This window comes from Schistocerca piceifrons, chromosome X, assembly GCF_021461385.2.
Source record: "Schistocerca piceifrons isolate TAMUIC-IGC-003096 chromosome X, iqSchPice1.1, whole genome shotgun sequence".
Lineage (NCBI taxonomy): Eukaryota > Metazoa > Arthropoda > Insecta > Orthoptera > Acrididae > Schistocerca > Schistocerca piceifrons.
The window spans coordinates 246,896,980-246,921,761 of record NC_060149.1 but is presented as its reverse complement, the minus strand read 5'-3'; the positions used below and the strand labels follow the sequence as shown (position 1 = coordinate 246,921,761).

Sequence of the window (24,782 nt, the reverse complement as noted above, 5' to 3'; positions counted from 1 at the left end):
CAGTCTCAGGACTGAAGACCACAACAACAACAAGGCTATATGAGTTGCAATATTTGTATCATGAAAAGAATTTTGAAATTTTGTTCACATGAGAAACTTTTGAGTGAAATCAGCACTCTGTTTACAATGTTTTCAACATATAAGTGAACTAGGTCTTTCCAATCACTACTTTCTTGAATTTCTTCTGAAGAAACAAAGCCACCATAGTATCTTCACAGCCTGTTATAAAAATTGTTCTGCTATTTATCTATTTTTAACACAGGTTAACTCCTTGGCTGTTCAAAATATTGCATTCTGGACCTCGACCATTTATGTGATAACTATGGAAATAATGTGGACTGTGTCAGTTCACAGGCTGTATACACGTGATGTTGATATGGCCACACACTGGGCTTTCACATATCACTAAATAGCACAGTGCATTAAAGTTAATGAAAATACCTGTATTATTCTTTTACACTACTCATCTTATTAATGAAATGCATTTAAATTTAACAGTGAAGTGAACTGTATTATGTATTCTAGTTGTTTCTGATTTAAAATTCATCTATGGAATAGGAGGCACTGTCAGGAGAACCCATTTGTTATTAGATTAAAAATTTAATTTGCTACTTGTCATACATAATGTGTTAATCAACAAATGATAAGATTTTTTTGGGCTGCATATTGAATACCTTTGTAAACCATTGATAGCTTTAGTAATGAACAGTGAAGGACATTATTATTGAATGTATACACTGTGAAGGTGCAATTAGAAAGCTTAGCACTTCAAAGATGTGTCTACAAGATGACTTGGAGTGAATACCATGTAATTATTCTCAGTAATTTATAAGTGATGAGTTAGTGTAGAAATTATTTGTGTCATAAGATGATGAGTTTTATGCTGTTGGTTGAACATTTCTACTGATAATACTCTCGTCTTGAAATCTTGGTTGTGTGATTTGCTTATATTACACTTCATTGTTGTTTTTATTTTGCTCTGAAACCTTGGTTGTGTAATTTGCTTGTACAACACTTTGTTGTTGTTTATTTTGCCTTCTGTCCACTATTTATGGCTCTATAAGAAACTTGGACCAATGTTTTGATTCTTGTTCTTACATTATTTTAAAACCTGCTGTGCTCTTTTAGCTATTGAACTTCATTTTCACAGTTTTCAAATATAAATGTGTTGTCTACTGGAGGCTGTTAAATTGATGTGTGACTCAGAACTGTTAAAATATCTCACATCACATATACTTTACTAGCTCTTCTATTTCGTGGAGGCTTCTTGTCTTATGTCCCATCAGTAATCAGATGTTATGAATTAGAAATGTATGCCAGGCCGGATCATGAATCCTGTCACTACTTTCTTGAATTTCTTCTGAAGAAACAAAGCCACCATAGTATCTTCACAGCCTGTTATAAAAATTGTTCTGCTATTTATCTATTTATAACACAGGTTAACTCCTTGGCTGTTCAAAATATTGCATTCTGGACCTTGAACTCAAATTTATATTGATAATATGGCTTTTTATATGCAACACTGAGTAAATATTTTGTTTCAGTCATCTGTCCATTATCTGCAAATGCTTAATTGTTGTAGTCTGTGTGTACAAATTTAGAGAATGTTTCTTTCACGTTTAGGGTTCTTTGGGCTTGCCATATTATAGGTATAAAGAGAAGCTTTGTTATTTCATTTGTATTGTTTGATTGAGAAATGGTGAATTCACAGTGCTCACCAACTTGGTTATCTTTATCCTTCCTGCATCCTAATACATGGATCTTCTAACTTCCACCTCTTGAGGAATATTACTTCATATTTGTAATCAGCTGTGAGGCATTAAAGAAGGCATCATGAATATGTGGTTTCCTTCCAGAGGGTGAAATCATTTTCACCACTATTAACGAGAGCTTTTAATACATGATTTTTATTAATGTAAGAAATGTGGCCTGAAAGCAAGCCTTTATGCAAAAGAAATGATGATTTAGAGATGTTGTAGAAACACAGTAACTGATAGAGTAAGGAATGAAGACATTAAGGAAATTATGAAAATATATTCAACTTCTGTATGGTGGATAAAAAGAGAACAACTAGAACAATATGGCCATAGGAAACACATGGATGGTAATGGAATAGCTCAGAAAGTGTGGATGGGGAGACATCAAGGAAGGAATAAAAAGTGGTAGACCTTGGAAAGGCTGGACTGGAGACCAAGCAGGAAAGACAGCTAATAGGAGAGCTTTGTACAGATGAAGAGACATAAAGATAGGGTTGCAATAGGCAGCCAACAATGCTGTAAAACAGCCATGCCATTATGTACAAAGTATTGTATGAGAAGATTTTCTTAAGTCTTTGTGTGTTTGTCCTATTTAACAGTTCCATGAATTAACTCACCCATATGTCTCTGTACATTAATATATTCGCAGGACATGTTCTTCCTCTTTTCATGTTATTTATCTTTGTCAGAACCCTTCTTCTTCCACGGTCGGCTGACCTGGAAATTCACACTGTTTCTTTATATGTACGTTGTTATTTGCAAACTTTTCCGATCCTCACACTATGTTCGTGTGTGTGTGTGTGTGTGTGTGTGTGTGTGTGTGTGTGTGTGTGTGTGTGTTAGTGAGAGAGTGTGTGTGTGTGTGTGTGAGAGAGAGAGAGAGAGAGAGAGAGAGAGAGAGAGAGAGAGAGAGAGAGAGAGAGAGGGAGACAGACAGACAGACAGACACAGACAGAGAGAGACACTTAGAACATGTAGATGTATATGAGCATGCACGTATATATGTGCATGCATAAAAGGGAAGGGAGGGAAATAGTGGTTTCAATTCATTTCATATTAATTTATGTTTCTTTTCAGAACTGCCAGTTTTGTCATAGTGGAGACAATGAAGACAAGTTACTCCTGTGTGATGGATGTGACAAAGGCTATCACACATACTGCTTCAAGCCAAAAATGGAGAACATTCCAGAAGGGGACTGGTAAGTAAATAATGTAGCTCTTGTAATATTGGGCTGTAAACACAATTCTTGTTTGACTGTTGTTGATATAAAAGGCAGGCGGGTTGAAGCTAATGAGAGAACAACCAAATGATGACAATCGATTCAGTTGGTTGTTGGAAAACAGTTGTAGCTTTATGTATCAGTTGAATTATCTGTCATTCTTTTGAGTGAAATCTGCCTATGAGAGCAACTGAATGGAAACAGTCAAATTAGTCAGTTGTAGTTTTATGTATAGAAGGGATTTTTTTCATTCATTTCTTTCGCATGAAAGTAGCAGGTACATGAAAACAGTCAACACTGTCCAGTGGCATACTTCTGAATGAGTTAGTTATTCATTCTTTCTTTTTCAAGTGAAATCAGTCTTCAGTTTTTCTGTTGGTTGAAGCTTGTATTCAGTCATTCATTCAATTGAAAGCACTGCTTAGGGATTTAGCTGACCAAGTTATCCAATTATTCTTCTGAGTGAAACCAGTTTGCAGTACTTTCATTAGGTGAAGTAAACTAGTGGTATACAAAACAAACCGGGGTGCACATACCCTCAGGTGTAGCCGAAAACAAGCAATAACCACATTCATTTCATTATGTGCTGAAAGACTAATTCTACTGTTCACCTTTTAAAACAGATAAATAGAATGCTGTGCATTAAACTGTTCTATGTGCAATTAACACATAACTAATAAAGCTTCATTGGGAGTACAATACTGAGCAAGCATAGGAGTTATCTTAGGGGTACATGAAGAAGAAAGGAACATTGACACATTTTTGCTACTGTTTGCATTATGTGTTACTGAAAAGAGATGATATCTATAAGTAAAATTAAAGTCTGAGACAACGCCTGTGTCATGCATGCTTCATGTCAACGTCCTGCAGCTGCCACGGCCTGGGTCACAGCCAGTGCAAGGAGGTGATGGAGTGGCCAGTTGCCGTTAGTGCAGGTACAGGCAGTGGTGCCCTTGCGCTAGCTATCGCACCAGCTCCTTGCGCTGGCGACAACCCTGGCCCTGGCGGCCATAGGAGGAGGCTATGGTGGTGGTGCCATGCTCCCACCCCAACAGCCACACAGGGTAGCCGTGCGGTCTGAGGCACCTTGCCAGTTAACGCGGCTCCCTCTGTCGGAGCTTTGAGTCCTTCCTCAGGCGTGGGTGTGTGCGTTGTCCGTAGCATAAGTTAGTTTAAGTAGTGTGTAAGCCGAGAGACCGATGACCTCAGCAGTTTGGTCCCATAGGAACTTCCCACAAATTTCCAAAAATTTTCCACCCCAATGACCTAGTGGGAAAAGGTGAAAAAGTATGTTAGTAAAAACAACTCAAATCCAGAGACTGAATGAAAACGTTCACATATTGGTTGCAACTGACAGAGAATTGTTTCAGTTGGTTGTGTTGCATTGACTGAAACCACTAAAACCCAGTGAATGAGTGAAAACATTCGTGTAACTGACATGGCCACGGAGACTAGTTGTCCCATCACTAGTTGAAACGGAATGCTTTTAAGGCAGCAGTGAAATTAAGTATTGCTGGTGTCTTACAGACTGCAAGAAGTGGTTGTGCTTGCTACAAATATTGAATAAATGACAGGAATACAGAAGAATTCCTTCCAAGTTTAGCATAACATATGTGACTAACAGTGCCTTATAACTATTTCTGGCTCCATTTTACACACACACACACACACACACACACACACACACACACACACACACTCTACATGTGTTCATTTTCTGCATATATTCTTATGTATCTGTTACTGTATTTGTGTGTATTGTCACTCACGTTCTTAGCTTCTGTGTTGGTGATTGGTATATTGTGACAGTATGTGGCGCATATGTTGTTAGTATTACATGTATGCTGGTTTCCTGTCATAAACTAAAAATACTAAATTCGTGTGAGCTCAGACAGCCATGTGAAGCCAGTGGTCACTGTGTCACCCATAGTATCATTTGGATGCCAGTATATGAGGCAAGAGCTAAGAACCCCAGTCTTGTGTCCTTTTAATATTGACTTGAACTATGGAACCACTAGCCTATTTCTTGTTCATGTAGCTCATCAGTTGTTGTCACAAGTATAAATGCACCCTTTCCTAATCTTCTCACCAAGGAAGGTTCTCTGGTAGTTTGGATATGTGAACACATATCTCTGTGTTGTAATCAAACATACTGACTGCCCAACTATGAAGGCAGGTATATTCTCTTTAAAGCTGTTCAGTTTACCATTCACTCTACACTCTATCTGTGTCTCATAGACACAGCAAACACTACCTGCATTCTTATAATATCTCTGCACATTCTGCAAAATCAACAATTGCAAATATTTTCATGAAACACATTGAAAGCATAATATTTGGGAGGACAGTTCCACTAAATGGGTTCAAAGGAACATGCTAAGTATAAGAACATGAATATTGTTCTTTGTCTTGTGGATGAACTTTGGGAACACAAAAAAGAGAGAGAAAAAACTCAATAAAGCTGTGAAGTCAGTAATCTGCACATTGAGTGATCAAGTTCTTAAGCATCACCATTAAGAAAGAAAACAATACAGCAACAGATATAACGCAAGATGCAAAGTTAACCCGCCCAAACAACCGGTAACATGCAATGGTGAGGCATATTCAGTACAGAGGAAACAAGATTCCCATTCACCAAACGTGTTTATCAGAGAAGACAGTACAAATCATAGCAGACTCAAGAAGAACTATGAAATAAAATGAACAGTCTAAACATCAATATATGAAAAAGTTAAATGCTGCATATCTGATTGTGATGTAAATAACTGAGACATGTATTTTTATATGTTAATACTTTTGATTTTATTTCATGTTTCTTCTTGAAGTTATTATTAACATTTGGTATTGTTCTTTCCACATTAATAATGTTCACATGGATGAAATTAGCTAATCACTAAATGAAATAAAGTGTTTCTTTCAAAATACAACAATAGCATTTGCAGGAAAACGATTTCCATCAGGTGAATAGAATTGTTTAACTGAAGTTATAAATGTTTACTATTGATATCTGACGTGTTTTAAGTGCCAGTAGAAGTAGCCTTGAAACTGAACATGGGACATCACAAGAGAAGACTATGTCAAAAGAATAGAGTTTAATTGTTATAGCTGTAATTTATGGCATAGAAAAACTGAAAGAATATGAGAATAGATCTCTAGAAATTGATTTAGGAGAGGATATGACTAGTGGCAGTTTGTGAAGTTTTTTCTAGAAGGTTCACAAGGAAAGGGAATGCAAAAATTCCAAATAACCAACTTAAAAAGGCTAAATATGAATAAGATAATAATTACTGTATGGAATTGTACTTACCTTATGATGAATGTTTGTAAGAGAAATCTATTCTTCTCTCCTGACAAGCAGAGAATCTCGAATTCAGAGATGTCTACGATGCTACATATAAAGTCCTTCTCAGTGAAGAACATTGGTAGTGCTATTAGTTGCTCTTGACTCATTGTACTTCATAGAAGAGCTTTTATTCTCTTCATGATTGAGAAACATTGCTTCACTTCAGATGTTGTTATCAGTGTGGTAAAGGTCACTTTCAGGAGTTTCATTGTTTCACTAAAAGTTTCCTGCAAATAAATTTTGAACAGGAATTGTAGAAATGGAACAGCACCTGTAAGCATTCTAAGCTCATTCCCTATGTCTTGTATCTGAAGCTCCATTATCACCTTATTCCATTCAAAGGAGGGATATATTTCAGAAGATTCCTGCAGCAGTGTTTGTGGAAACTGAATTTTGTATGAATCAAAGTTTTCAGAATTTATTAAAGTTGCAGCGACAGTAGGCACTGTGAATTCAAAGCATTCAACAACATGAGCGATTATTATATCACACACTTCTTCTGCAGCAACAGTTTTTGCACTTTCATTTTTCTGTCACTGTCTCTCTGCTGGATACAGCAACTATCTGCACATAGGGATCATCTTGTTGTACAGTCAGTGGTCCAGCTGCTTGTTTTTGTAATTGACTGTACAATATGTCAATGTGCGGCATAATATGGTTGAAAACAGACAACCAAATTGAAATTCTGGGTGCTTTAATTTCAGTTGGAGCCCTCTTGTTTCAGTAATTGTAGTAGTTTGCTAAGATGTAAGCTCAGTTTGCTCCAGGCATTCTACAAGTAACTCTCAGTTTTTGTACACAAGTTGCACAGCTCTTGACTAAAATTCCATCTCATGTTGGAAACATGAGGGACTTTCCTGTTCACTGTGTCAGTTAGCATTGCTGTTCATTGTGAAGAATTATGAAAAACATTTGGGAATTCCATGAAGATCAGCAAAAAACATTCATATTCCAATTCGTTGCTTGGTCTAAAATCAGATGCAACTTATGGGCATAACAACGAACAAAGTAGGAATGTTTAAAATGCTCTTTGAGAAGAGTCTGTACACCTGAATGATGATCACTTATAACAGCTGCACCATCATATCTCTGACAAATAACTCTCTCTGAATTATCCAAATATCCAGTAAAGTTCCTTTAAGTGGTTCTGTTAATATTTTTGTATCTGTCCATGAGGAGCGAGGAAAGTCAAAAACCATTCTACAGGTTTACCCTCAGAGAAAACATATCTTGTAACAACAACAAACTCTTGAAGTGTCAGTTGTCTCATCTGCAGTAACTGACAGAAAATCAGCGGCAGTGATTTCCACTCTTACTCAGTCATGATAAACCTCCAGTAAATCATTTTGAATACATTTAGAAGTGACTTTGAAAACATTGCCTCCAAAAGGTGATTGCTACACGCAGCATCAAGTTCAACAGTGAAATTTATATGATGTGAAAAGTTTCTGGATTTGATGAATCACTCCTCATGTCCACAAAGTGTGAGCTCAAACCACTAAAACATTTAATACAGTCTATAATTTTAGAGGGTAAGTAATTGTTTTTGCAACTCTCATCATTATGTCTTTCAGCTGACTGCCTATAAGCACTGTCCAGTTGTTGTCTAATATCCTGTATCCATAAAAGATTGTACACTAGCTGTGCAGTCATATGTGACTCAGACCACTCATGTTTCTTTGTCTTCTGTTGTAAATGTGTGAGATAATCAGTGTCTCTTAGCATCCAAGTCTGCTTGCACCCAGTGATTTCTTTTGGACACAACAAACATGGAAAACTCTCATCATTATGTCTTTCAGCTGACTGCCTATAAGCACTGTCCAGTTGTTGTCTAATATCCTGTATCCATAAAAGATTGTACGCTAGCTGTGCAGTCATATGTGATTCAGACCACTCATGTTTCTTTGTCTTCTGTTGTAAATGTGTGAGATAATCAGTGTCTCTTAGCATCCAAGTCTGCTTGCACCCAGTGATTTCTTTTGGACACAACAAACATGGAAAACAGTACCATTTGTTTGTGATATAGTAACCACATGTGCAGTCTATGTATTTTCTTGTAAATGTCCAATCTGCAAAATTGTGCAATTTCATTACATTAATTTTTATTTTTCTTAACTAATTTGATACCCACTGTCAGTCTCCATATATCCTATCTTCAAGTGAGAGGAAAGAGACATTAGTTTCCATAAGCCTCTGCAGTGAACTATCACACATACTGACTTTACACTGTAGACACTGCACACCTGAGAGCTCACATCTTCAAACTCATAACTGTATATCACATTCTCCCACATTAGAAACAGTAAAAGTGGTTACAGTATTGGTAACTTTACTGCAACAAATAACAGGAAACTTCTGCCTATCGTTGCTGACTAGACTCGTGTAGTTATTGCAGTTTGAGAAATATAATTGCTCACAGAGGTCAATTATAACAGATATAGTAAGTTACAGAATAGTGTAGATATGAATTAGATTCAAAATCTACTATTTGTGTGTCTTATTAATTTGTGTACCCCATCTGTTTGCATCTAGTGTTATGGCATGTGAAACAGTGAAAATGTTTTTGAAGAATTTTTAAATCCTGTAACTGAGATGGGACATGGGTACCAGCCAGTAATCACCTAGTTGGATGTGGGAAACCACATGAAAACCTCACTCAGACTGTCCGGCATACATGCCCTTGTTAATCCATCAGTCAGATTCAATACAGGACTGGTATGCCGTCCCAAATCCTGAAAGTGGTGTGTTAACAAGTTCAGCTATCCAGATAACACCATGGTTACCGTACATCACTTAATGCAAATACTGAAATTCCTTCTTTGAAAAGGAGACAGCTGATTTCCTTCTCTATGCTTACACAATTCCTGCTTATACCTCATTGCTAAAAACATCGTAATCGATAAATTAAACCATAATCTTCCTTCATTTCAATGGAATATCCAGCATATTATGTGTGAGAATATGTTGTTGGATGTGTTGTCAAATCAATGAGTGCAGAGGGACTGTGTGTGTCATCATCTGTGAGATCTGTGGAATGTTAGTTTACAATTGTGATGAACTTCAGCTTCAGCGTTGCTTTTGGAGAATAAAATTTCGGCCCTACTAAGTCAGATACTTTTTGCCTTTCATCCTGCATTTTCATTTGAAAAATCTTCTCATACCAGAAGCTAAGTGATCATTCTTCTTTTTTTATTATGAACAGATTGATTTCTAAATTAGTTCCAAACTTGTACAATGATGATATACCAAAATGTCTTCCTACACTTTTTGACATTGTCACGGTAGGAGGGATTAACACAAGGAGTGTCAGGTATTCACAACTTATACATAAACCAGACTGCAATTATGAGAGCTGAAGGACATGAAATGGAAGCAATAGTCGAGAAGGGAGTGCGACAGGGTTGTAGTTTATTCCTGCTGTTTTTCAGTCTGTACATAGAATAAGGTGTGAAGGAAACCAATGAGAAATTTATATAGGGAATTAAAGTTCAAGAAGAAAAAATAAAAACTATGAGGTTTTGTTGGTAAAACTGTAATACTGTTAGAGATGGTAAAGATCTTAGCTGAGCAGTTGTACAGAATGTACACTGTTTGAAAAGAGGTTGTAAGATGAACATCAACAAAAATAGAACAAAGGTAATGGAATGTAGCCGTATTAAATCAGGCAATGCAAGGGAATTAGATTACAAAAGGATGCTAAAAGTAGTAGACGAGTTCTGCTGCTTGGATAGCAAAATAACTGATGATGTCTAAAGTAAAGAGGATATAAACTGCAGATTGCTGAGAGAAACAGGTCTGAACAGGCCTTGAAGGCCCAATGGTACTGACCGGCCACTGTCCATGCTCTGCCCTTTGACATCACCGGATGCAAATACGAAAGGAAATGTGGTCAGCACACGACTCTCCCAGCTGTTGTCACTTTTTATGTCTGGGAGAGCAAGATAAGCATTTTTGAAGAAGCGAAAATTGTCAAAATCAAGTATAAATTTAAATGTTACAGAATCTTTCATCTCTACTGCCACCTGTCAATCCTAAAAGGAGCTACTACTATCCTCTCATTATTATATGGATAATTTTAGTATAAAACCACTGGTAGAGGAAAGAAAAGAAAGTAACTTGGAGATGCACATAGCGTTTTTAGATCATGAAAAAGCTTTTGACAAAGTCAGTACACAGCTACTGCAGCAGACTATAGAGAAGAGAGACTTCCTAGCATATCTAATTAACTCCATGAAAGCTCTTTACAAACGGACAAAAATTATAGTGAAAATAGTGATAACTTGTTTAAACAGTTAACAACAACACTGTAGACAAGGATATGGCTGTCTCTGAATCTTTTCATCATCTATGTATGTGACCTCATCAGGGCTTGGAAACACAATATCACCTATGGCTTAAAGATCAACAGTGAGAAATGTTTTAATACTCTACAATTTGTAGATGATAAAAAATGAAGATAATCTTCAAAGAGCTGTATATCATCTTAATATAACATGAAAATACCCTCTAATAAAGCAAAAGTAATGACATTCGAGGGAAAATCCTCTATAACATCTAAAATTGTAATAAATAATTTAATACAGGAATGTTATCAACTTTCAGTATCTTGGTTGTAATGTAGGATGTAATTTTGACCATGAAACTCATATTGAGATTGTAAAATTCAGCGCAATCTGTAAAACTATTAGAAATATGCTACAAAAGCAAACCACATGTTGCCAGGGTTGTTTCGACTGTGTTGCTAAAGTTTCACTGGAAATCCCTACACATTCTCCATACAGCCTCTATCTCTTCCCGAGCAATTTCCATATTTTTGGAGCCCTGAAGAAATACATTTGTGGCTGTAAATTTGCTTCGGATGAAACTGTGCATGCTTAGGTACAATAATGGTTTCAAAGACAACCGCAAACATTTTTTCATGCAGGCACTCACCATTTTGTCTCGCAGTGGGATAATGTATTACCAACTTTGGCAATTACTTTTGAAATAATAAAGAGTTTACTTACTTTTCCTCCCATCTGTCTCATTTTCATTTGCCTACCCCTTATGGTAACAAGGTGGGAACATTTAGATAGAATGTCTGAAGAAGATAAACTTCCAGAGCAAATTCTTAACTACAAACCAACAGGGACAAGACACTACGCTTGTTCATCCACTGCTAGAGTATTGCTGTACCAGATAAGATTGATAGAGGACATCAAAAAAGTTCAAAGAAGGGCAACTCATTTCGCATTATCATGAAATAAGGCAGAGTGTTTCATGGATGTGACAACCAACTTGGGATGACATTCATTAAAACAAAAGTGTTTTTCATTGCGACAGGATGTTTTCATGAAAATTCAGTTACCAATTTTCTCCTCTGAATTTGAAAATATTTTGTTCTTGCCAACCTACATAGGGAGAAATGATCTTCATAATAAAATAAGAGAAATCAGAACTCATGCAGAAAGATTTAAGTGTTCAGTTTTTCCATGCATTGTTAGAGAATGGAATGGTAGAGAAATAGTCTGAAGGTGGTTCAAAGAACCCTCTGCCGGGCATGTAAGTGGGAACTGCAGAGTAGTCATCTAGATGTAGATGAGGGCAAGACCATGGAAGAGATGGCGGGATATTGTTGACTGGAACAGGTGTTATCACCTAATCCATGAAGGGAGACATATTTACCTGGAGTGTAGCCTTGTACAGAAGTGAAACATAAATTATAACAAACAGTCCAGGCAATAAGAGAATGGAAGCTTTTGAAATGTTTTGCTACAGAAGAACGTTGAATATTAGGTGGATAGGTTGAATAACTAATGATGAGATATAAATCAAGTTGGGGAACAAAGAACTTTATGCCTCAGACTGACTAAAATAAAAGATTAATTGATAGGACACATCCTGAGGTACCAAGAATCATCAGTTGGTAATGGATGGACTTGGGGATTAAATACAATAAGCAAATTGGTTGGTTGTTTTGGGGAAGGAGACCAGACAGTGAGGTCATCGGTCTCATCGGATTAGGGAAGGATGGGGAAGGAAGTTGGCCATGCCCTTTGAAAGGAACCATTCCGACATTTGCCTGGAGCGATTTAGGGAAATCACGGAAAACCTAAATCAGGATGGCCGGACGCAGGATTGAACCATCGTCCTCCCGAATGCGAGTCCAGTGTCTAACCACTGCGGCACTCCGCTCGGTTACAATAAGCACGTTCAAATGGATGTAGGCTGCAGTGTTATGCAGAGATGAAGAGACTTGCATAGGATAGACGTGTATGAAGAGCTGCATCAGACCAGTCTTCGGACTGAAGACGACGACGACAACAACAACACTCCATGATGCAACACTGATATTTAATTCCACGTGAATCTCAGTTCGTAACTTGTATGTCTTGATGAGTCAAATCTGAGGAATGCTCGCAAACTGAATATGTTTAAATGTCACATACAGAAGAGTTTTTATACTTAATTAATTATAATTTACAAGTAACTGTGAGATAACATTTTTGTATAAAAGTACATCCATGCAATTATTGTTTAGCTACAATTGTTTTTATTTTATCACAGGTACTGCTTTGAATGCATGAATAAAGCAACAGGGGAACGAAACTGCATAGTATGTGGAAAAAAGACGGGCAAAAATCTTGTATTGTGTGATGTATGTCCTAGAGCATACCACACGGATTGTCTTCAGCCTGTATTAAGTAAGGTAAGATAGTCTACAAGTTTAAATTATATATACTGTACAACAAGCATCAAACTGTAATATGAAAGGTGTCATACACTTACTTAAATGACTAAAAATCTATTGTGAAAAATCATGTAGGTTCCACGAGGGAAGTGGTTCTGTCCAACTTGTCAGTCAAAACAACCAAAGAAGCGAAACAGCGGCCGTCGTTCAGGTGGCCATTCTAAACCACGCGAAAGTGAGAGTAGTGACCATGTTCCAGCAAGGTAAGTTATTTCACAATGATTTTATGTAATAGATTGACATAAAAGAGAATAATTTACTTAACCTTAAAATGTCTCTCATAATATGACTATGGTATAGTGGCTGCATAACTGTGAATCTTATTATGTTCTCATTTAAACTTAATTAAGTTGTGACTTCATCCTTTTGTTTGTTTGTCTTGATTATATAAAACAGTTAATTTAATTTATAGTGGCTCCAAGTTTCCCACCTTCTCTCCCTGTTGATTTTCAGTATCACAATTGTCACTTGCAAGTTTTTGCTGTATCATTAAAGGTATAATCTTCAAAGGAACACTTGTTACAGACACTTTTCTTTGTATACCAGAGCACTTGCAAAGTAGGTATATCTTTATCTAAGGTAATTAAACAACTGAACTGACAGTTGATCATAGCATACACCACACATGGACAAATGTGTTAAATATGAATTTTTGCACTGTTTGCAAATACTTTGGTTGGACATGCTTAATGTAGTTTGTTTCTGCCAGGACCAGAATAAACTTCTGTAATAAAAGCCATATTTAACTTTCCTAATATTTTTGGAAATATGGATGAAAAGAATGGGATGGATAGTGACTTTGAAGTTGAACACTTAACAAGGGAAAAGTCCTTCCAATGGGACAGATAATATAATATTTCCTTCATATGAAACAAATTAAATTAGCATGGGTTAAATGACCATCGTTTTCTTTGTTCCATAATGTTTAGGCTGCTGTAAGTAATGGAAGTTGCATTTACCAATACAGATATGTTCTCGTTGAATAGCGACAGAGATTTTTAACAATTTGCACTTATTTTCTGAACAATATTCACTTTAAATACCAGGCAGAGTACAAATAAATTTAATATTGACATAAAGGAATTCTTAGATACAAATATGACAGGCAGTACTTAACAACTTTAGTTCATCTTATCCTCATAGTCAACATCAGTTAAATGTGCAGATTTAAATGAAGGGCTAAATAAAAGTCCCATGCTCATCATTGAACTATGGTCATGGCCCAGTATTATCACATCATTGTCCACGGAGGTAGCTGAAAACTGACTCCATGTGGTGTCGTGTAGTATCTTATTGTATTAGGGATATTATGAAAGAGTATAGAATAAAAATAATGGCAACAGTGAAGCCTTGTACAAACATATATTGTCTACCCTTCTTGACTAATGGCTGGGAGTCTTATGCAGACTATAAGTGCACTTATATCTTCAAAAAATTGCCTCCAAAATTCAGGTGCATCTTATATTCAAAATTAATATAAAAATGTCCAGTGTTTGATTTAAAATTCCCACCAGTCTTAAAAATGGTCAAATATTTTATGCCATGGGAAACCTGTCTCTATCTGGCAACACTGGATTCAACTGGCAGCAGCAGTGCACCGATGCAACGAACACGAGTTGCAGGGATTCACAAGCTTGCTAACACTGTTTCCCTCCCACACTGCCATCACAAACCCAGAACATTGTCTAGCCTATGAAGTGTCATTGCAATGTACGGTCCGAGTGAACTTGGATTGAAAGTGATCTGTGTTATTGGTAATGTACAATATTTTCATATGTAGCTAGTTTCGAAAATTGAAAGTAATAGCATATGCAGAACAACTTGGAAACAGAGGAGCTGAGCAGCATTTTGGCCCTCCACCAATGGAAAGAACCATTCATAATTGGTGGACTAGTAAAGAAGAACTGAAAAAAATGAGGAAGATTAACTGTGCAAATAGAGGATTGGGTGCAAAATGGCCAAAACTGCAATATGACATATTGAAATGGATTCAAGGACACCATCAAAATGGCATTGAACTTCATACAAAAATTATCCACACTCGTAAGCTAGTGCTACAGTGCAACTTAAATGACTTCAAGGGTGGAGTTGGTTGGTGATACAGGTTTATGAAGCATCATTGACTTAGCCTGCAAATTAAAACCAAAATAGCTCAGAAAATTCCAAAAGGGTATGAAGAGAAAATATTATCTTTCCGTTGCTTTATTATTCAGCATCAAAAGAAAACCAGTGTGGAATAAGCCAAATAACGAACGTGGACAAAACTCTTCTTACATTTAATGTCCGAGTAACAGAACTGTTGTCATGACAGGTGCTAATACTGTAACTATAAAAACAAGTGGACATGAAAAAATGCATTACACTGTTGTTATTTTGTGTTGTGCTGATGGTAATAAATCTAATCCACTGATAATTTTCAGGTGCGAAACAATGCCAAAACCTTCTGAAATACTGTCTGATGTTGTTCATGTATGTTACAAGGGTGGGATGGATGAAGCTGGTATAGAATTGTGGATTAACAGAGTGGGGGAGAGAAGAAAAGGTGCTTTATTGAAGAAGAGTTCTCTTCTTGTGCATGATCAGTTTAGTAGTCATTTGAAAAATTCCCTGAAAGAGAAACTGAGACAGGGAAATACAGAGCATGCTGTTATTCTGAGTGGATTGTGACCTTTTGATGTCTTGATAAATAAACTATTTAAAGTGTATGGGAGAGGAATGGAACAAATGGATGATGGATGAAACCTTACAGGAATTCATGCCGAAGGGAGCTTTAAAGCAACATAAAATCAAACAAGCGCCTCAGTCGATAAAACGGTCATGGTCTGGAGTGAGAGAAGACATTATTCTTGTAAACTCATGTGTAGGAATTTTATCTGGTCCACAATTTGGTAACCGTGAATTGTGTTCCACCATCTCTCTTTTTGCTGACCAAAACTTGGTGATGAACATGAAATTATTCTAATAATCATATGCGTGTACAGCATACAAATAATCTTTGAAATCTGTAGGAAGCTTTCATCTTATCAATAGCAACATATCAACACTGAAAATAACGTAATATATTTCTACTCAGTTATTGTTTGGCATGTTTATGCATTTATAATGTGTACATGGAATAATAACGTTAAAATACATAAGAAAATCATAGTAATGTGGAATTTAAAGGCTTTAATTTCTTTGTGCATGAATTTTATGCTACAGTTTCCAGAACAAGTCAATAACTTTAACAATAAATAAATAAATAAAAAGGTCATGGCAACTGTATTGACTTGTAACAAACCTGTGTACGATTAGCATTACTAATGGAAATTACCGCTTACAAATATTAATGAAATACAGCAGTAAGATTCTCAGGATTCTAATTAAATTGTGCATCTTGAATAAAAATAAAAATTTGTGACTCTATGTAGTTTTTGCCATGTTTTACACAAGTAACAGCCACTTATAACACCATCTCCAATGAATAAATCTAAACAAATAGCAATCATTTGAAAGGATAGTATATTGTTAAGAAAATGAAATGTGCTAGTATTAGATATTTTTGGACTAGTCTCCAAATCTTTATGAATGTTTCAGTGCTAATTCATAACAAATGGTTGCCATACCATATTCTTAATGTGCTTTGATAAAATATTCACCCTACAGTGCAAAAGAACCAGTAGGAATATTTAAATGATGTTAATTATGGGAGGATATGAGGAGCACGTTACCTTCAGTTAAATAGAGCATAGGTAATTTTAATAGGACGTTGCCATTTTGAGGGAAACATCTTATAGGATTTTGGCTGTGGTTCCTCATGAAATAAAGTTTTCTGCTTGCTACTCAAGTTGACCTTTGCCTTCTCAAAGGATTCATTGAGTTTTAATCAGCTTATCAATGCACGTCTGTGGTTGAGTATCAGTTCCATTAAATGGTGAGCCATTTCCCCATTCCCGTTTGCCCTATCCTGCTACTAGTACACGTAAGTCTGAGTGTGCCGAGTGTAGTGTCCCTGTGCATGCATACTTAAAATGACTGCCAACTGTATCAGTGCAGGCCCCTGTAGGAAGTGTGGACACGACACAGTCCCCGCTGTGTTGTCTACTTGTGCCTATGTATGTGCGGAGTAGAGCTGACTCACTCTCACTATGTTCTTTTAGTATGTACTGCTCACATCAGTTATTCTGATTAATGCACAGCAACTTTCTGTTTATTGCTTATGTTGCAACTTCTGACATTTGATGTGCCGAGTAAGAGAACTGTTGCCATGAAAGGTGCTAAAACCGTAATTATAAAAACAAGTGGACATGAAAAAATGCACTACACTGTTGTCCTTTCCTGTAGTGCCAATGGCACTAAACAAATCCAGTGATCATTTTCAACCACAAAACAATGCCAAAACTTTCTGAAATACCATCAGGTGTTGTTGTTCATTTACATTCATTTGTCTTGTTATGTGTGGAGTCATGAGAGATTATTTCCATTATTGTTCAGAGGTTTATGATTGAAGCCACAATTGTGTTACTTGGATCAGTTTCGTGTATTACTTGGTTACTATACAATAGGTTGACTTAAGCACACATGTGCAGTGACACTACACTCAGCGCACTCACATTCCCGTGCACCTGTAGCAGGATACAGCACCTTCTGAGACTAATTTTGTGACAAGCCATATAAATCCACTAAAATTATAGGGAAATAAATGATTAGGATTGATTAAGAATGGTGTACAATAGTATCTGCCTTGATAGATCATCTGAGTAGAGGGGATTAATATGTCCTTGACAAAGAGTAAGAGTTCACTAGTTGTAAAGATTTTTATTAAAATGAACTCAACCTGAGAGGCAAAGCTTTAATGAAGTAAGTTGTGATGCCTAAGTAGTCAGGCCATAAAAATAGAAAATTTCTAAATTTGAATAGGTGGTAGCTTGAAAGCTTAAATTTATTTTCACTCTAAAAGGTTTAAAAGTATAATACTAAATGAAAAATATGGAAAGAGTACTTAGATGTACCAGTATACATGGCATAATCTATTTTTCTGCTGGTGACCAACTAAATAATTTTCAACTAACCCCCAAATTAAAAAGAATCCACTAAATCTTGGTGCAATGAAGTGCAGATTTTGCAACTACTGTTAACTGCACAATGAGGATGATCTGTAATTGCTTGCTGATAAAAAAATACACTACTGTTAGTTGAGAACATCAAATACAACACACAATCTGTGCAGGAATTTTATGTATGGTATAGGAACAAGGTTACAAATTTTCAGCTTGGAAATGAAAGACTGTTTCTTTTATATGTATCAAAATGCATTTATTTTTTGGCATTGTCTCTTTTAGGTAAATAGACATTGTCCAATGTTTTAATCACATAAAAACATAAGCCATAACTGTTCTATCAGATGAAATCAACTTTGCCCTCATTGTTCCAGTGGCATCAGTTTCCAACCAATGGTTTTAGTTGCAGAGAACTCCATTTTTGCATTTACTTTTGGTCAGCATGCAAGAAGGCCAGCATCAGTGTTGACAAAACTTTTTCATAGTTAATTTTTCACATAAAATATGCTGCTCTGTTTTATCTGATATGATTATTGTTTTATTCTTCTTTAATCACAAATCACCAAACCAAATTGTGAACTTACTCACTGTGTTTTTCTGTGGTTGTAGTTTTGGGTTATCCTTCACATGGATCATCTTTAAGAGAAGCATGACCCAAGTTTCAATTGAGCTGCTCATTTATGAAGTGCTGAAAATGGAGGAGACTTGTTATAAACCTTCAGCAATTCTGAAATAATTTATTTAAGTTATAAATAGTCTAGAACAAATATATGCTATTCCTAGTTATCCATCCAAATAAAATATAGTCATTTTGATTACTTTATAAAAAAACCATACAAACAAAATTATTTTGCTGATGAAGTTGATAGTTGACATGGGGTATAGTACAACATCTACCAACATAACAAGGAAAAAAAAAATTATTTACATCAGTGCCATCTTTGTGACAGACTGAGTGCTTTTCACTTTACCATCATGATGTTTGAACTAAATAGTAAGCAGTAGTAATAAACTTTTTATTGCAAATTATGTAGTAATGTAATTGGATAGATGAAAAATCTACTGACCAAGTGGCGGCAAGAAAACATATAAAAAAAAGGTTTTGCTTATGCAAACTTTTGGAGCACATGGCTCCTTCTTCCAGCTGAAGGCTTGAATGGGAAGAAGAGGGGTGAAGGGAAAAGAACTGGAGAGCTTTAAGAAAAGGGATAGAGCCAGGAGAAACTTAACTGGACGCAATGAAAAGACTTTCCATCTCATCCCGTGTGGGTAAGTCTCCCCTGACCTAGAGTTCTGGGTGACTTTTACAAACTTTGCCCATTTTCCTAAAGCTCTCAGTTCCTTTACCTTCACTCCTCTTCCTTCCCCTCCAGCTCTTCTGCCAGAAGAAGGAACCATGGACTCCGAAAGCTCGCATAAGTAAAATCTTTTTTATATGTGTGTTCTCCTGCTGTTACTTGATGAGTAGATTTGTATATATCCAGTTATGTTATATTATCAAAAATTGATTATTTTCAAATTCTATAGTAAGCTTTTCATGAGCAATATGTTGAATGAATGCTTTGTTGCTAATTGTATGTCTTATAACTCATATAAAATTTTGTTGATGTTTTTCACAGTCCACCAGCAACTCCAGCTGCACCGATTGAAGATACTTCATCTGTAGCTCCAAATGCTTCTCCACCTCAAACAACGCAAAATACAACAAGTCAGAGCAAGAAGGACAAAAGTAGTGGTTCATCAAGTAAAAAGGTTGCCAAGGATCTCAATCCATGTCGAGTCCTGCTTGAGGATTTAGAGGCACATGATGAGGCATGGCCATTTTTGCTGCCAGTGAACACTAAACAGTTCCCAACGTATCGAAAAATTATAAAGAATCCAATGGACTTGAGCACAATCAAGCGGAAGCTCCAGGATTCAACGTAAGTTGTAATTACTGCACTACTTTATGATGTCGGATATGTGTTTGGAATTAATGTTAAGTTAGTATTAATTCCTGGCTGAGTTTATACATTTATTTCATACATAAAGTGTTTTTTGATGATTTGATTTGTTATCATTTAAAAATGGCGTATGAAGGACAGGAGAGAGAAATAGTTCCTTGAACATGCTTAACACATTTTGCAACACTAGCTCAACAGGTACCTATATATACCCTGGAATTTTATTCTCTGCTGTAACAATGGAAAATCTGTAATAACAAAAATGTGATTAGGATAGTTTGCTACTCACTGCATAGAGGGAGGCATATTTAAAAGTAGGATGTTGGATATTATTCAATTTTCACACACTGGACCACAGACACCTCCATCCCAGTCTGACTGCAGGTGCAGCACTGTTGTCACTGGGGGCTGTAGCTTGTAGCTCCAACCAGAGTGGGACAGAGAAGACTGTGTGTGTGTGTGTGTGTGTGTGTGTGTGTGTGTGTGTGTGTGTGTGTCCTTCTTTCAGAATTTTAGGTCTTTGTACATTGGTTTTTGGTTTGTAGTGGATTAAGTATTATGTATTTCTTTTTTTTCTCTCTGTTAGATGTGCATGTGGTTTTAGGTGATTGTTCTGTAACCTTCCAAACCATGCCTGTCCATATGTTTCTCATACTTTTATTTTGACCATTTTTGTCAATTTCAGCAACTTCTTCTTTATTTAAATGATTTAGTACTGTCTGTATCTGCCATTTGTCCTTTATGGGCTGTACGTTTCTACAATTTTGGTCTTAAACCATTATCAAGTATCTACAAAAAGGAAGCACCATACATCCAGTGTATTAGCAGTCATTTAAGCATTAAACATAAAAACATGTCAAATCTTAGGATATGCTAGGGAAATGTAACCTATTTTAGAAAAAAAATTATTGAGAGTACATTACGCTCTATGGGTCTCTGGTCCTGTGTGTATTTAAACATCACCCACCATTATTGCGATTATGAGAGCAGGTGTCGTAACTGTCATAAAATTAGAAATGCTAGTCCCATTGGTAAGCGGGCACATCTTGAAAACAAGTTACTTGAACAATAACAGAATGGTGATTGAGACATATGCCACATAGATAGGAACCTTTTTCATAGTTAGGAATATATAAAATTAACTATGTGGATTACTCTCAGTTTCATATTGGGCAAATGGAAAGGAATGTTAGCGTCTGGTCTAAAGAGCACACTACAATAAGTGATGGTAAACCACCACCTTTGCTCTTCTCTTAAAAGCTCCAACCACAAAGTACCTTCTATTAGTGAATCACTACAGATCTTGCATAAGGTACAGGAAGGTAAAGTCATGGACATGATAGAGGAGATTTATACACCTTTAAGGAACAAGTCATGTAGAGTTGTAAATAGACAAAAAGATCTGTGAAATGGGAAATTTCTAGACAATTTTGCACCCATTCTGTGACAGTGTTGCAAGGCTATTGGACACACAGTCATTGCCGTGGTGATAGGCTCTTGTGGCCACGATAAGGGGGGACCATATAGCTTTATAATAACAAACTATGGCAGTTTTATTATTTTCTTAGCCTTCTTTCATCTTATAACTTAACAACACAGTTTTTAACATTTTAATTATTTGACTGGTAAACTACACACCTTGGCTTTATTTTAATTTTATCTATTTTACCACTTTTATGCCTACATGGTCGAATAACACTCATGTGCACCATCTATATATATTGAGTGTACCGACTTTGTATATTTGTGAATAAGACCTTTGCAACAGCTATGTGGTAGTCACATGTCCACATTGAACCTTTTGCGGCCATAATGTGTGTATTGAGTGTGATGGGATGTGAAATGTGTGTAGTTTTTAAAACAGCGACATGTTCCTATACTAATAGGGCTAATGCTTCTAATTTTGTGACAATTATGACACCTGCACCCATAAGCCCAATATGGTGGACACTAATTAAATGTATGCAGGAGCAGAGAGCTTTATGGCATAATGTGCCATCAATGAATTTTTTGTTCACTAAGTTATATTTTCCTGGCGTATCGTAAAAACTGAATTTTTTTTATGTGTAATTCTTAAGTGATTGCTAATACAATGAATGTACGGTGCTTCCAGTTTGTAGATACATGATAATGGTCTAAGACCGACACTGTACAATCCTACATCCAATTCAGGAAAAACAACAGCTGCAGGCAGCACTAAATCATTTAACCTATCAATCACTGCTGTGGACCCTGTCTCAGCGAAGATCCTCACCTTCTTTTTTCTAGTTTATGTTGCCTAAGAATGAGCAATTGAATTAATAGTGTTTAGCAGATTGTTCATCATGCTAACAGAAGCATCATTGTGGCACGAACTCTGCAAGATGCTAAATTATTGAGAGCCATTCTGATCCATTCTTGCTCAGCAACTGTCCATAATTCAGAGAGTGGCTGGAGGAAGCTCCACAACATGACCAGAAGTACTCGTTAGAACTGAAATCATATGATTTTGTGGACCAGATGTTGCACTTGTGCCCCTCCATATCCGCATCCAGTGATGCCTGTGGGCTGAGGATAATATGGTTGGTGGTCAATACTGTTGGGCCTTCATGGCCTATTCAGGTGGGGTTTAGTTTTTAGATGTTGTACTATAGTCTTACTACAAATAACCATGTACTCAGCAATCATAATAGCAGTGACATAACTCCAGTCCTAATCAGCAAATGAAACTCTCACGGAGCGTGAACATTTTGTTTCGACCAATGTGTGGTGCTTGAAGACATAGTGGCTCCCAATAGACAAAGAACAAATTTCATTGATGACAACATAGTAAACACTCCACAGTTCCTTAGTCAGTTACGAGAAGAGACAACACCCAGCACATAACCACTGCTCTTTAGTGAGTTACAAAAATAGATAACACTTGGAAAGTAACTCTGTTGAAATCCACAAGCCATGGTACACAGTGGGGTGGGCACAGCTGGTATAAAGCCTGGAGAGTATGTTGAGGGATGGTGGGAAGGAAAAGCATGTGTTCTGACTGATGCCACTGGGCATGGCTGCCATAGATCCCAGAGTAGATGCTGAGCAAATGTGGAACTAGTCATTGAGTGATGTTTTAAATAGGCAGGCAGAAGGAATTCTGTGAGTAGCATGTGACTTTATTGCAGCATTATGGTCATAGTGGCTTTCTCTGCTGGTTGTGAGACTGGTGCATTGTGTGGTGGCTGCAGAAGAGAATGTGGACAATAAGCCAGCATATTCTAGCCATTGTGCAGGAAGTTCCCATACATGTGGTGCATGTACCAGTCAGTACTGGCTTGCCGGCATGTAGGTTAGGCTACTGGAGCCTGTTGATACACCAGTAACAGACGGACATCTGATTTGAGAAGTAGTCAGCGAACTGCCACAGATGTGCCCTCCCTTCCACCTTTGGAATGTGATGGCAGAGCCATCTCAATAACAGCTGTAGATTGTTCATCCCCTTCCCTCTTCGGAAAAGAGATGGAGGAGTCATTTTAGTGTCAGTGCATTGTGTCATGGGGCTGGTGCGTCAAGGTGCTTGTCGTGGTGCTAGTACATGGTGGCTGGTTCACTCTTGGCAGCAGAACTTGCCTGCCCCCCTCCCCCCACCCTCCGACTACCCATCTTGGGGAAGGATGGCAATGTCACGCAATGCTGGAAAGCACTGTTGATAGGAATCTATGTGGTAGAGGTGCCTCCCCTGGTTTGACATAGAGGATGTCCCAGGGTGTGGGGAACGTATGGTGGCTACAACCCTGACTCCAGCGTATGGGCTGTGAGGTTGTGAGATGGTGTCAAATGAGGCATTCTGTTAAATGTTTGCAAGACAACCAGAACAAGGGGTGCCACATGAGAGTGTCTGATGAAAATACCATAGTTAGTCACCCTGTAGTACATCTGCATGACTACAATGCAGTTCACAATTAAGTGCCTGGTAGAGGGTTCATTGGACCATCTTCAAGCTATTTCTCTACCGTTGCACTCTCAAATAGCCCCAGAAAAATGAACTCTTAAATGTTTTTGTGTGAACTCTGATTTATTTTATTTTATTAAATGAGCATTTCTCCCTATGCAAGTGGGCCCTAACAGACTATTTTTGTAATCAGAGGAGAAAGCTGGTGATTGAAATTTTGTAAAAAAGACCCTGGCACAATGAAAAACACATTTGTTTTAATGACCCACCTGCTTGCACATCATATCTGTGACACACTCACCCCTATTTCACGATAATGCAAAACAAGCTGCTGATCTTTGGACTTTTTCAATGCCCTCTGTCAATATTATCTGATGTATATCCCATACCGGAAGGTAGTGCTTCAGAAGACAACAGATCAGTGTAGTGTAGGCAGTCTCTTTAGGAGACCTGTGGCATCTTGTAAGCATTCTACCAATAAACTGCAGTCTTTGCTTACCTTTCTCCACAGCATTATCTGTGTGATAGATCCAGTTTAAGTGATTTACAATTTTCATCCTTAAGTATTTACTTCAATTTACAACCTTTATATATGTGTGATTTATTGTGTAACCAAAATTTAGCAGATTCCTTTCACTACTCATGTGAATGAATGACTTCACACTTTTCATTATTTACAGTCGACTGGCACTTTTCGCATCATACAGAAATCTTATTTAAATCATTTTGCAACTCAAAATAACAGCATCACCTGAAAACAGTCTAAGAGGGGTGCTCAGATTTTCTCCTAAATCATTCATATAGATTAGGAACAGTAGAGGACCTATAACAATT

The 24,782-nt window shown here is 36.9% G+C and overlaps 1 protein-coding gene across 1 annotated transcript in view; it reads left to right on the top strand.

Moving 5' to 3' along the window:
- LOC124723153 (bromodomain adjacent to zinc finger domain protein 2B-like) overlaps positions 1-24,782 on the top strand; it is a 302,554-nt gene that overhangs the window by 265,557 nt on the left and 12,215 nt on the right. The window contains exons 29-32 of the mRNA XM_047248344.1: positions 2,835-2,956; positions 12,867-13,008; positions 13,126-13,253; positions 19,709-20,011. Coding sequence (XP_047104300.1) covers positions 2,835-2,956; positions 12,867-13,008; positions 13,126-13,253; positions 19,709-20,011 — 695 coding nt within the window. The remainder of the gene's footprint in view (positions 1-2,834; positions 2,957-12,866; positions 13,009-13,125; positions 13,254-19,708; positions 20,012-24,782) is intronic.